The 13,939-nt window shown below is 35.0% G+C and overlaps 3 protein-coding genes across 3 annotated transcripts in view; 2 read left to right on the forward strand and 1 right to left on the reverse strand.

Moving 5' to 3' along the window:
• DCAF12 (DDB1 and CUL4 associated factor 12-like protein) overlaps window positions 1-13,939 on the reverse strand; it is a 398,057-nt gene that overhangs the window by 100,801 nt on the left and 283,317 nt on the right. The window lies entirely within an intron of this gene.
• LOC141404037 (uncharacterized) overlaps window positions 1-13,939 on the forward strand; it is a 113,973-nt gene that overhangs the window by 52,631 nt on the left and 47,403 nt on the right. The gene's annotated exons all lie outside the window — the stretch shown is intronic.
• On the forward strand, window positions 3,823-9,295 carry LOC141390725 (sulfotransferase 1E1-like). Its single transcript, XM_073963662.1, has 4 exons — window positions 3,823-4,219; window positions 4,290-4,422; window positions 4,608-5,008; window positions 5,102-9,295. The coding sequence occupies exons 1-4, from the start codon at window positions 3,945-3,947 to the stop codon at window positions 5,331-5,333; spliced, it is 1,041 nt and encodes a 346-aa protein (XP_073819763.1). The 5' UTR covers window positions 3,823-3,944; the 3' UTR covers window positions 5,334-9,295.

Below are 13,939 nucleotides of genomic sequence, written 5' to 3' on the forward strand. Positions count from 1 at the left end.
AGACATGGACTCCCTGTATCCGAAAAGCACATGCACCTCAACCGATTTAAACCAATTCGCGAATTATACGGTTTTTAACTTCTATGTTTTTTCTTTGATTGTAATTTCAATATTACTCTCTACTTCTTATTTCTATTGCTTATCACAGAAAGCAAATATACTTTCACGATGACTAATTACTTTTCTCGTAGAAGTTTAAGCAAAATACTTCAGGATTTGAATCGAAATTTAGCGAAATAATAGAATAACTCCCAACATTTATTTTTCAAATTTTTCGCATTTAACCAAAAATATATTTTTGAAATAATTTCCAACAATAAGTTTCCGTTCTTTGTTGTTGCTGTAATATGCAAGTTATAAACGCGATCTTTATAATTTTGGTCTCACATCTTTCTACGCGTTGTCTAGATTCTGTACGTATTTTTAAATTATTTTTTAGAGATTTTTTGGACTCTGATTTAGAATAAATAAAATTTATTCCAAGATTTCGTCAATATTTTTTGATTTTCCGCGAAAATAAAAATAAATTTAGCAACTATTTTAGCATCTACGGATAGATATCAAATGCTGCTAACGATTCATATATACATGTTCTTATTACAACACAATAGGAATTTTTAAATATTTTTTCTTTACAAGAGAGTAAAACCGCACATAACTTTTGAGTGCAGCATCCAATTTTGTGAACGCGAACAGATTTGAAACTACGATTTTTTTCGTAACCCATGTACCAAAAATGGCGGATGTGCTCGCCAAAAAAGTTTTTAATTTTTTTTCTATGTAATTGTAAAGGAAATTTGAAATTTACCATATACCCTCTCTAGCCTAAAGGCTAATCCCATAGTTTTTCCTGTTACTCCTCTTCAGAGCATAGAGCTTTCACTTAGTTGTCGTCCTACACGATTTTTTTTCATCTTCCCATGTAAGGTTGCTTGGTCTTAGTTATGTTTTTTTCGCCGGCAGGTGTTTCTTGGTCGCCCTTGATTTAGTGAATCTTGAGGATTCCATTTAAGAGCCATCCCGGTTAAAACCATGAACAATTCTCCTTACCCAGCAAAAATTCGGATCCGTTAGTCATTATGTAACCCATAACAAAGTAATGTTAACAAAAATAACTAATTATATTACTACTTACTAAGTTATGAGTACGGTGGCACATTGCGTGTGTGTCCGACTACAAATCAGAGGGTTGTGTGTTCAACTCTCACCGCCGGCGGGGTACTTCTTGTTAAAAAAAGAACAGTTGGTGGTGCACATGTACGCGTTTAAACAACCCTTAAAGTTCGTGTGCGTGGCCTAGTATGTAGTGTGTTCGGCTACAAAGCTGAAGTTTGTGTGTTCAAATCCAACAAAGAGCTAAATAAAATAAAAATATGAAGCGTGTTGATATTGAAAATAAATTCTATTCCAGATGTTCTATAAATAAAAAAATATTTTTTTTTTCTTATAGCTTATTTTTATACCCTCAGCATGTATGCTAACGAGGGTATATATGTACACTTTCATATGGGCAAAATGTGCCTCATCGGTAATGGTATTAGACCCCAAGTATGTTTGGACGAAATGTGTTTCAGACAATTTGGAATCGATTTAGCAATGTCCTTCCGTCTGTCTGTCTGGCTGGTCCAAAATTTGGCCTTCGTAATATTTTGTCCAAACTTAGTTTAAGTTCGAAGATGGATTATATCGGTCCACTCCTTCTGGTACCTCCCCCACAAAAGTTCGAAAATGTTCGGAAAATTTTTGCACACTATAACTCTTGAAGGGAATAACCGATTTGGTTCATACTTTGCACGTCGTGAAATTTCTACCAGACTTAGATGAGGTTCTGGTATGGACTAAATCGGCCCTCTCCTTCGGGTACCTCCCACGCAAAATTTCAGAAAAGTTCAGTTTAGGAGCTGCTCTCGGATCTCTTTGATTTTTGTTATAACAACTTGTATTCACTGCTCCCATACGATGGTACAAGTTTCATCAGGGGCAAGTCCATACTTCCTGAGAAAGTAGCCTAAAAGTTGCAAACAGCCCCTATGACACCGTGTGTAGTGGTTGGAGCGCAAGATAACTCTCGAACGGATCTGCCGATTCGGTCCAAAAGTTAACCTGCGTAATATTGTGTTCAAACTAAGTTTAAGTTCGAAAATAAGCCATATCGGCCCACTCCTTCAGGTACCTCCCCCAGAAATGTTCAAAAATGTTCGGAAAAATTGTTCGCACGATAACTCTTAAAAGTAGTGACCGATTTGGTCCATACTTTGCACTTCGTGAAATTTCTACCAGACGTAGATGAGATTCCAATATGGACTCTATCGGTCCACTCCTTTGAGTACCTCCCACACAAAATTTTGGAAAAGTTTAGTTTATGAGCTGCTCTCGCTTCGATTTTTGTTGTGACAACTTATATTTGCTGCCCCCATTACGGCAGTACATGTTTTATCAGGGGCAAGTCCATATTTCCTGAGAAAACAATCAGAAGTTGTAAAAAAACCCTATGACACCAAGTGTAGTGGTTAGAGAGCACGATATCTCTCGAACTGATCAACCGATTTGGTCCAAAATTTGGCCTTCGTCATAAGTTGTCATAGTTTCAGTTCGAAGATAAACAAAACCGGTCCACAATTTCCGGTCTTCCCCCAAATATTTAAAAAAAAAATGTGACTTAAATGGTATGCACGATATCTATTGAACAAATTTGGTCCAAACTTTGGATCTCCTAATATTTTGTTTAAATTTAGTTTAACTTCTAAAATGGAGGCAAAAATGGAGGAGGAAGTACCCTACTCAAAAAAAGTTCAACATTTGTCTCTTAATGCAGTTTATGGTCGGTTCAAAGATCCGATGCTGTTCGTTGTGGTCCTGTTTACAGCGATATAATGTTTTCCGTGGACATGTACATACATACTTCCTGGCGTACTGGTCCAAAAGTTATACGATGACCCAATGAAATGACTAGTGGGCGTGATATCTATCGAAAAGATATGACTCCCAAAATAAGATTTATTTCCATAATGGACTATGTCGGTCCATTCCTTTCAGTGCCTACTCTGCAACACTTTTGAACTTTAATCCTTATCCATATTTTCGTCGGCAAGTTCAAATGTCCAAAAAGGCCACAAAATACAGAAAGGACCCTAAATACATTCAATCGAACCATAGATGAAAGTTTCAATTCACATAGGCTGAGGGTATATCTCTGTCGGCAAAGCCGACTGATACTTTTTTACTTGTTCAACTTCCAGTGGCCATAGAATAACTAGTTATTCTAGTCGTCAAGGAATAACTAGTAATTCTGTGCGACATGCCCTTGTTAAAATAATGGGTTAGTAGGGGGTTTTACAAGTAGCTGCGACTGTCAAACCCATTATTTTGGAGGATATTTTTGCTGGGAAGTTGTGTTCATCTCCATTTTATACGTTTAATCGTCTTTTGTATGGATTCCTGATTCGTTAAATAACATAGCTATATGCTACTGGTGTTGGGCCAGAATATCCTGAGGCATTTTTTTGTGAATATCTGTATTAGACACAAAGCAAGATTTCTCTGTTTGGTTTTCCTGGATATGTGTGACCTTCTCCATAAGGTTGCAGCCGAATGCTGCTCTCGCTTTGTTTAGCCTATTGTTTACGTATGTTTCTGAACCAATATTCGTTGGTACAATGCGTCGCAGATAGCAGCAGCATTGACCTTAGACGTAGAAACTCTTCGTTATTCTTCCAATTAAAAACTCCCAGCTCTGTAATTAGAGATAAGGCCGACTAATGCAGTTTAGATTATATTTTTTGGGGAAATAAATTTTGCACTTTATCAGTATACGATCGAAAGTTGTTGAAAATGGAAGAAATTGAAAACAAGTCATCTGCAAATTTCGAACCTGTCAAAGTTCAATCAGTTTACCATTGAAAGTCGTAGAAAACGGACGAATGTGAAGGTGAAGGTCTTCTGAAATGTTGGAACCTGTCGAAGTTAAACCAAAAACTTATCCCACAAATCTTTTACCCCAAACATATTGGGATAAACGAGTTTGTTATGTACGCGGTGAAATGAATAAATTCCTTGATAAGGTTCATGATGTGGAAGTGTACGATGATGATGTGTGGATAGTTACGTTGCCAAAATGTGGAACAACTTGGATGCAGGAACTACTGTGGCTTGTTATGAATGATTATGATTTCGAAACAGCAAAAAATATCGATTTGGAAAAACGTTCGCCATTTATGGAGTGAGTTGAAAATGGTGCCAATTCTCAATTATTTGGTAACTGTAATATTTTGTTGTTGTTCCATTAAAAGATTCGATTATATTTTTCATCGTGACTTGGAGAGATCTCTAAAGCCTGTTGAAAATTTAAAACGTCCTCGTTTGGTAAAAAGCCATTTGGCCTTACCGCTGTTGCCAGCACAAATTTGGAAGAAGAAACCCAAGGTAATTTTTTATGTTTCGAATTTTATCAAGTTCCTTACTCAAAGATGTAATCCGTAGTTCAAAAGTGGATCTGGCAATCATTTTAAAGAAATAGCTTCTATAATAGCTTTGAGCTCAAAGTTCACTACTGTCGCTTCCCTTCGTTGCCTAAGTAATTAAGAACTAATTTTTAATATTTTCCTAAGGTCGTTTATGTAGTGCGCAGTCCTAAAGATGCCTATGTTTCGGAATATCACTTTTTCCGTCATATGGGTGTGCTGCCGCCCCAATGCTCCCTAGAAAATTATATTAATGGACGAATGTATGACAAAGATTGCAATGAACAATTCGATAATATGTATGATTTTTATAAGTTGCGTTCCGAACCATGGCTATTCTATACCAGTTTCGAACAAATGAAATTGAATTTACGCCAAGTTATTTTGGATGTTTGTAAATTTTTGGGAAAATCCATTGATAACGACAACTTGGAACGCATGTTGAAACATTTATCATTCGAAGAAATGAAAAAGAATCCACGAACTAATCATTTATGGGAAATAGAACAAGTTCGTAAACTTACCAAAAAGGAAGATGGTGATTTTAAGTAAGTGGCGAAAAAGCAAAAAAAAAATAAATACGTTGAGATAATTGTTTCGCATCAAATACAAATTTTCTGTTTTTTCTATTTTCCTTTTAGTTTCTGTCGCAAAGGTGAAACAAACTCATACAAAAAGGAGTTATCGCCAGAGATGGTTCAACAATTGGATGCCTTTGTACAGGAAAAAATATCGAATTATAACATAACTTTAGACGATTTGTTATTGTTAAATGAAAATCGTGAAAAGGTGGTTTCTAAAAAAGTTAGCCAATTAACTCGATTTTGGGAAGAAAAGGTACACGAGCATGCAAAATTGCAATACCGTAAATAGAAGTTCCAAATGTCGAAAATTATTTAGACACATCTAAAATGTCTAATTGATTGGTGGAACTTCACTAGATATAATTTTTCTATAAAAAACTTCTTAAGTATTATGTAGTTCAATTAATGAAATTAAAATAAAATTAAATGATTTAAAATAAAATAAACAAGTAAGAACGGCGTTAAGTTCGGCCGGGCCGAACTTGTTATACCCTCCACCACAAGTTGTATTGAAGTAAAATGGAATAATTAGTTTCCTTTCGTGTATGAAAATTTCAGCAATTTCGGTAAAACAATGTGAGGCACCATTCTATGGGGGCTATTTCAAAACGTCCATATCGACACCTCCAAATAATAGTATGCTAAGTCTAAAAAGTGAGTTTTGCAGGAGAAGCTCTCAAAGTTTGGAAATTTTTTTTAATTTCAGTACTAGCTAAGTCAATATTTGTTTATAACTTCTGTTCGGATTGACCGATCATTACCAAAATTAGACAGAATTTAAGTTAATGGACGTTCGACACCTCCAAATAATAGTATGCTAAGTCTAAAAAGTGAGTTTTGCAGGAGAAGCTCTAAAAGTTTGGAAATTTCTTTGACCTTCAGTACTATGCTAAGTAAATATTTGTTTATAACTTCTGTTCGGATTGTCCGATCATTACCAAAATTTGACAGAATTTAAGTTAAAGGACGTTAAATATAAAAATGTAAAGAACTTGAAAACATGCTAAGTCGACTTAGCATACTATTGTTTGGAGGCGTCGATATATACCGACAAATTTCTGACGGACAGTTTTTAGGCTCAAAGAAGACTAAATACCAAATTTCCTATATTTCGGTAAGAGAATGTGGCTAAAACTTAAAACATACCGAAAATCAAGAAGTACGCTTCTATGGGGATATAGGAAGACGTGGACCTATACTGATAATACTCTTTTGGAATATTTTATAACTCTTGGAAGACGAAATAACGAATTTCAGCCATTTCGGTTGGATATTGACGTCACAATCTTCAGTATTACGAAAATCGGGAGGTACCGTTCTATGGGGGATAATCGAAACGTGGACTTATACTGACGAATTTTAGTCAGAAATGGGGCAATATGAAAGCGTGGACCTGTACAAACATATTTCTGGCGAACAGTTTTATATCATATTAAAGACTAAATACCAAATTTCAGCCATTTTGGTGGAATATTGAAGACACAACCTTCAAAATACGAAAAATCGGGAGGTGCCTTTCCATGGGGGCTATATGAAGGCATGGACCGATACCGACAAAATTCTGGGGGAAAGTTTTATACCACCAACGTAGACTAAGTACCAAATTTCAACCATTTCGGTGTGATAATGAATCTAAAACCTTCAAAATACCGAAAATCGGGAGGTACCGTTCTATGGGGGCTATATGAAGGTGTGGACCGATGCCGACAAAATTATGGGGGAAAGTTTCATACCCCTAAGGAAGACTTGGTACCAAGTTTCAGCCATTTTGGTAGGATAATGAGGCTAAAACCTTAAATATAACGAAAATCGGGAGGTACCGTTCTATGGGGGCTATATGAAGGTGTGGACCGATACCGACAAAATTCTGGAGGAAAGTTTTATACCACCAACGTAGACTAAGTACCAAATTTCAGCCATTTAGGTGTGATAATGAATCTAAAACCTTCAAAATACCGAAAATCGGATGGTACCGTTCTATGAGGGCTATATGAAGGTGTGGACCGATACCGACAAAATTCTGGGGCAAAGTTTAATACCCCTAAAGAAGACTACGTACCAAATTTCAGCCATTTCGGTGGAATAGTGAGGCCACAACGTTCAAAATACCGAAAATCGGGAGGTACCGTTCTATGTGGGCTATATGACGGTGTGGACCGATACCGACAAAATTCTGGATGAACGTTTTATACCCCTAAAGAAGACTACGTACCAAATTTCAGCCATTTTGGTATGATAATGAAACTAAAACCTTAAAAATACCGAAAATCGGGAGGTACCGTTCTATGGGGGCTATATCAAAACGTGGACCGATATATCCATTTTCAATACCAACCATCCTGCAAATAATAAAAACTTCTGTACCAAATTTTGACTCTTTATCTTTAAAATTTTTGACTCTCTATCTTTAAAATATCTTGATTTCAACAGACAGACGGACTGACGGACTGACGGACGTTCGGACGGACAGAAGGACATGGTCAAATCGACATAGAATTTTATGCTGATCAATAATATATATACTTTATAGGGTCTCCGACGAATATTTCGATGTGTTACAAACGGAATGACAAATTTAAGTATACCCTCCATATGGTGGAGGGTATAAAAATAATTTACAAATTCCTTAAAAAAAGACATTTTATGTACCAGTAAGGAAAAGATCAAAGTCGAGCGGGGCGGACTATATGATTTTCTACACCACTGTGAATATGTTAAAAATGGAATAATTAGTTTCAATTCAGTAATGAAAGTACTTAGCTCCAAAATTTTGCAAATATAGGGTGTTTGGTACATTAAATACATGAAATCGGCCGAAAAAACATATGGGAGCTGTATCCAAATCTGAAACGATAATCACTAAAAGCAATAGCGTTTGTCCTTTCGACTGAAAGAAATGACCATCCTCTACTTTCACTCAGATAGGATAAAAAAATGCGACCTGTACTTTGATTACAAAAATACATGGAATACAAAAATACATTACACAATATGGTGTACTACACAGAAAAAACAAATTCATTCAATTTATGAATAGTGTTCAAAAATTGTTTCCAATGTTCAGATTTTTACATTGTATGAAATTCATAAAGCAATAAATACTGGTTTCTTTTTTGAATGAAACTTAAACATGGAATATATGTCTATTTTTTGAACCAATGAACCAATTCATTCATTTCAAAATAATCTTCTTTAAATCAAGAAAAAAGTTACTTATATTCAAAACTATGTTTATATTTTTTATAAATTTATTTTTTCTATAAAAATTTTGTTTTAGTTTTTTTTTTTTTAATTTTGTGATTATTTTGTTCTTTAAACGTTTCTTTTCTAATTGATTTTTTCTAATGAATTATGTATCTTGTAAATCAGAACAATGTGAAACATATGTACATACATATTGAGTCCATCAGCACTAGCTTGAGTTATTAGATTTTGCATTTATATTAAAGAAAAATTGTATATGCGAAATAATGCTATTGATATAGTGAGTGTTTTCCGACAACACACGAAATCTGTAAATGTTTGGTTTGTTAGTGTGGTAGTGGTCGCGTTTTAGGCTGTTGTGCTTTGTTGACACGGAGTCCATTTGCGTGTAGATACGATGGAGGGGAGGAAAGACAAAAACAATAGAACCAAACCACAACGTCTTTATAGCATAGCCGACCAAGAAGAGCGAGCGCTTAAATTGTTTATGTGTGGGTAAAATTACACTGACAGAACAGGGTGATGATTTTCATATTGAGTGTGAAATGAAAAATATATTGTTGGCGCGTTCGCTTTGTATGACTTCAATTGAAAATAATATAAATAACTTCATAATTTGAAAAGTATTTTTCTTCATATGTTAACTTTTTTGAGAGAAAAACAAATTGTATATAAAAATGATTTTTTAAGACTTTCTAAGCATACATAAATTTTTTATTGTTGCATTGCAGACGAGGCATTCTGCGTCATTAAAAATATTAATACAAAACAAAAATCATTTTCAAATTCTTCCCTCCACATATTTGCTGTACAACTGCAAAATCTTTTCTGTGTACCCAAAAATAAACAAATAAAGCGGCATCAACCTGCTTGCATGAAATTCAGTACAAGACTGAAGTAAAAAAATCAAAACATTTGCTCTCTTACTTTGCGTTCGGGTCGCGTGTGTGTGATTTGTCGAAAAACTTCGTAACCAAATCAATACCCACGAACGGGTTTGCTTTATAGGCAAAGCACAAAAACCGGTTTTTGCAAAAAAAAAAAAAATAATGGTGAATGTAGGGGAAACTAGCAAATTTATTTTTGTATTTTAAAAAAATTCATACTTTTGCAAAAATAGTATTGTGTACATGAATACAAAAATTTGTCCATTCACTTTAAAAGAGGTGTGTTCAAATTATGGACAAACAAAAATAATTATGTACGGAATTAGTAAACAATTCATATTTTTGTTTTTTCTGTGTAAAGAACTGTTTCCCACGGCAATCCCAGAAGAGTGGAAACATAATTTTTTATGGAAGAGTGCATTTCGATTCGGTTTATAGCTCAATAATATGAGACCTCCTTCTTTCTTACGAAATAAATCAACTTAAAATATTCTAACCTTCCAAATTGAACAGTGACATTATCGTTGTAGTTTGATTTCTTGATATGTAACTCACACTTCCCATCCCTGACATTAAAATAATAATAATAATATCAACGCACTGGTCAGTGCGATAAATAAAAGAATTGCACACGACATCTTGACACCCGATAAGATTTGAACTAAACATGTGCACAAACGCCATAAACCATAAAATATTCTGAACTAAAACGGAATAATTATTTTCTTTCCTGTTCACAATTTTAGGCGGAGATATTTTGTGATCACCTAAATAAGGTAAAAAAAGCATAAAAATTTATTCAATCGGTCGGCGACCTTATATGGGGCTATATCAAAGTGTGGAGAAGTTTTGTGACCACTGGCAACCTCAAATGTCGAATTGCAGATACTTGGGTCATAAATTGTAGCTAAAATCCCAAAAAAAAACGGAAATCAGGAGGTACCTTTATATGGGGTCTCCACCAAAACATGTACATATGTTGACAGTTTTTCGAATTACAGATACCAAAATATGGATCTAAGTTGAAAATTTATATAGGGGGCTATACAAAAACATACACCTATGTGGACAGTTTTTGGTGGAGATGTTGTGTGACCACTGTGTGTCGAAAATTGTAGCTAAAATACCAAAAATCGGTAGGTACCGTTATATGATGGCTATACCAAAACATGGACCTTTGTTGACAGTTTTCAGTGGAGATGTTTTGTGATCACTAGGAACCTGAACTGTCAAATTACAGGTAGTTCGGTCGCAAAATGTAGCTACAATCCTCAAAATACCGAAAACCGGGAGGTACAGTTATATGGGGCCTGTTCCAAAACATGGACCTATGTTTACAGTTTTTGGAGGAGATATTTTGTGACTACTGGGAACCTCAAATGTTAAATTACAGGAACACACAAAAAAATGGCCTCTCTAACATATCGCACCTGTTCAACAAAAGGGTAGTAACTCAAAATTTGGAAATCTTCCCTTTTTAATAAAAAACCATAGATAATGATCAACTCCATCCACTGTAAAAATCTCACATTGGTTTGTCTACTCTTTCGTCAAAAAATACCGTTATTCCACTCTTCGTGTCTTCAGAGTTACTGGTTAAGTATGAACAGGTTTTTGTCTCTACTAAAAAGTAAGAAATTTTGAGTTGCTTCCCTTTTGTTGATCAGGTGCGATATGTCCCAAACATATTTTATATTTGTTTGCAAGCAGTCCCAAACATAACAACGCCTTTCATAAAGCAAAAAAATACTGGGTTTTCTGAGAGATTAAAAGAAACAATTTTGACGAGTTTTTGTTTTTATTGACTAACAACCACCACACAAAACCAAACAAAGCTGAGACAAATGTTGCTGCTTTTTATTTATTAATTCTTTTAGTTTGTAATATTGTAACTTACCGTTTCTTCTAAAGATTTTCACTGTAGTTGTTATCGTCTTGTAAGCATAGCAGAACAATATGAATCATATGTACATACATGTTGAGTCTATCAGCGATGGGTTGAGATATTAGATGTTGCCTTTATACATATTAAAGAAATTACAAATTTGTAGTTGCGAAGTATTTGACTATACGAACTTTGCTTTTTCGACACCAAACGCACTGTAGTGGTTTGGTTTATCACAACAATTGTTGTGACAGCGGTAGTTGTTGTGTGTGTTGTTTGTTGATAAAGTCGCAATGTTATCGTGAGACGATGGTGGGGGTTGTGTTGTGGTTTGTTGATACATTGTCAATGTGATGGTGATACCGATGAAAATGTAGGGAATAACAGCCCAGCAAAACAATGGTACCGACATCGTAACGAAATCGGAACAATACACATGCACACAGTTCTTTATTATAAACCAGCATTCCGCAGCTGTGAGAGCCCTGTTGTTACTCTCTTTGACCAAAATCCTCTCCACCCATAAAAAATATGTTCTAACATAAAAAATATGTTGGTACCCAAACATAATAAATTGAGATATGTTACAAAATGTTGCAAACATATATTTGTTTGGACACAAACAAATTATGTTTGGATCCGAACGTATATTTGTTTGCAATCAGTCCCAAACAAATGTTTGTTTGAATCCAAACATATTTCAAACATATATTTTTCTGCGTGGGTAGTTCGGTTAAAAATTGTAGCTAAAACCCTCATACGACGAAAATCGGAAGGTACCGATATATGGGGGCTATAGCAAAATATGGACCTAGGTTGACAGTTTTTAGTGGAGATATGTGTGATCACTTAAAACCTCAACCGTCAAACTACGGGTACTTCGGTCAAAAATTGTAGCTAACGTCCTCAAAATTTCGAAAATCGGGAGGTACGGTTATATGGGGGCTATACCAAAACATGGACCTATGTTGACAGTTTTTAGTGGAGATGTTTTATGATCACTAGGAACCTCAACTGTCAAATTACAGGTAGTTCGGTGAAAAATTTTACCTAAAACCCTCAAAATACCAAAAATCGGGGGAACCGTTATATGGGGGCTATACCAAAACATGGACCTATGTTGAGATGTTTTGTTGTTGTTTTGTGACCACTGGGAACCTCAAATGCTCAATTGCAGGTAGTTTGGTCAAAAAATGTAGTTAAAATCCACAAAATACCGAAAATCGGGAGGTACCGCTATATGGGGGCTATACCAAAACATGTACCTATGTTGACGTTTTTTAGTGGAGATATTTTGTGACCACTGGGAACCCCAAACGTGAATGAAATAAATTATAAAAAGTCGCAATTTTAAAAAGAAAAAAATTATATAGAATTCACTCAGTGATGTTCTCTAGAACACTGATGAAAAAGACTAAGGGGTAGTTTACACTACATGTAAATGTCATATGACATGAAATTTTCCATCGTTTTATATTCGCTAATATGTGTAATATTGGAGATTTTCCTTACGCCATTTACTCTGTGCGTCCACACCATCAAAAATCAAAAAAAACTACGTCTCCACATTGGGTAAATATGGAATGTTTTTATTTCGTGTCATATGACATTGATAGGTAGTGTAAACTACCTCTAACATAATTAATACCATTTTTTTTCTTTTCCTCTTCGCTTGCTAGCTTGGTTAACAACGCATTACACCATGCACACAGCTCTTTATTATAAACCAGCATTCCGCAGTTGCGAGAGCCCTATTGTTACTCTCTTTGACATAAATCCTCTCCACCCATAAAAAATATGTTCTAACATAAAAAATATGTTGGTACCCAAATATATTAAATTGAGATATGTTACAAAATGTTGCAAACATATATTTGTTTGGACACAAACAAATTATGTTTGGATCCAAACATATATTTGTTTGCAATCAGTCCCAAACAAATATTTGTTTGGATTCAAACACATTTCTAACATATATTTTTCTGCGTGAGGCTATCCACAATATTTTATTATTATCTATACTTATAAAAGAGTTCAGTAATGATGACTCACTGATTCACTGACTGACTGATTCATAATCAACGCCCAGGCTAAACGGCTGGAGCTAGAATCTTGAAATTTTTTCCTTGGTCCTTGGTCCCAAGGTGTTAGATTAGGCTGGATTTTTGAATATTCGAACTAGAACGGTACGAAAACTACTAAATATGGTACCCTTAGTATTAGGCAAACGCGAAGAGCTAGAATTCTGAAATTTGGAATGAGGTTCACTGATGGAGAGTTAGAAAGATGTACCAAAGGGTTTTCGGAAATTCGAACTATACGTATACGAAAAGTACTAAAATGTACTAAATTTAGTACCATTTGGTATTACGTGAACGGATAGAGCTAACATCTTGAAATTTGGAATGAAAATCAAGGTTTAGAAGATGAGTTGATATAAGGAGGTGGTTTTGAAAATGTGTCCTCATGTGTACGAATAGTACTAAATGGTGCTAAAATGGATAAATTTGGATAAAGTTGGAGTGTAGGGTACGAAATAACGTACAATTTGGATTGGGAAAGGATGGAGCTGGAATCCTGAAATTTAGAATTAGGATTACTGTCGGAGTGTAGGATAGAGGTATTTTGGAAATTCGTACTTTTGGGTACGAAAAGTACTAAATGGTACCAAATTTGGTACAATATGTATTTAAGTGATCCGGTAGAGCTGGAATAGTAAAATTTGGAATTATTGGAGTGTGGGATTGGGATACTTTTGGAAATTCGTACTTATGGCGACGAAAAAAACTAAATTCGTACTGAGTGGTACTAAATTTGGGACAATAGGGATTTGGTTGAACGGATCGAGCTGGAAACCTGAAATTTGGAATTGAGATTACAGTTGGAGTGTAGGATTGGGGAAGTTTCGGAAATTCGTAC

Source organism: Musca autumnalis, unplaced genomic scaffold (assembly GCF_047663935.1).
Source record: "Musca autumnalis isolate F117 unplaced genomic scaffold, ASM4766393v1 scaffold_1, whole genome shotgun sequence".
Taxonomy (NCBI): domain Eukaryota; kingdom Metazoa; phylum Arthropoda; class Insecta; order Diptera; family Muscidae; genus Musca; species Musca autumnalis.

Bases quoted from the DNA above. Each gene is read 5' to 3' on its own strand.
- LOC141390725 (XM_073963662.1), top strand. From the start codon at position 3,945: ATGTTGGAACCTGTCGAAGTTAAACCAAAAACTTATCCCACAAATCTT. The intron at 4,220-4,289 runs GTGAGTTGAAAA...TTCCATTAAAAG, and splicing joins AAACGTTCGCCATTTATGGA to ATTCGATTATATTTTTCATC. The intron at 4,423-4,607 runs GTAATTTTTTAT...TATTTTCCTAAG, and splicing joins TTTGGAAGAAGAAACCCAAG to GTCGTTTATGTAGTGCGCAG.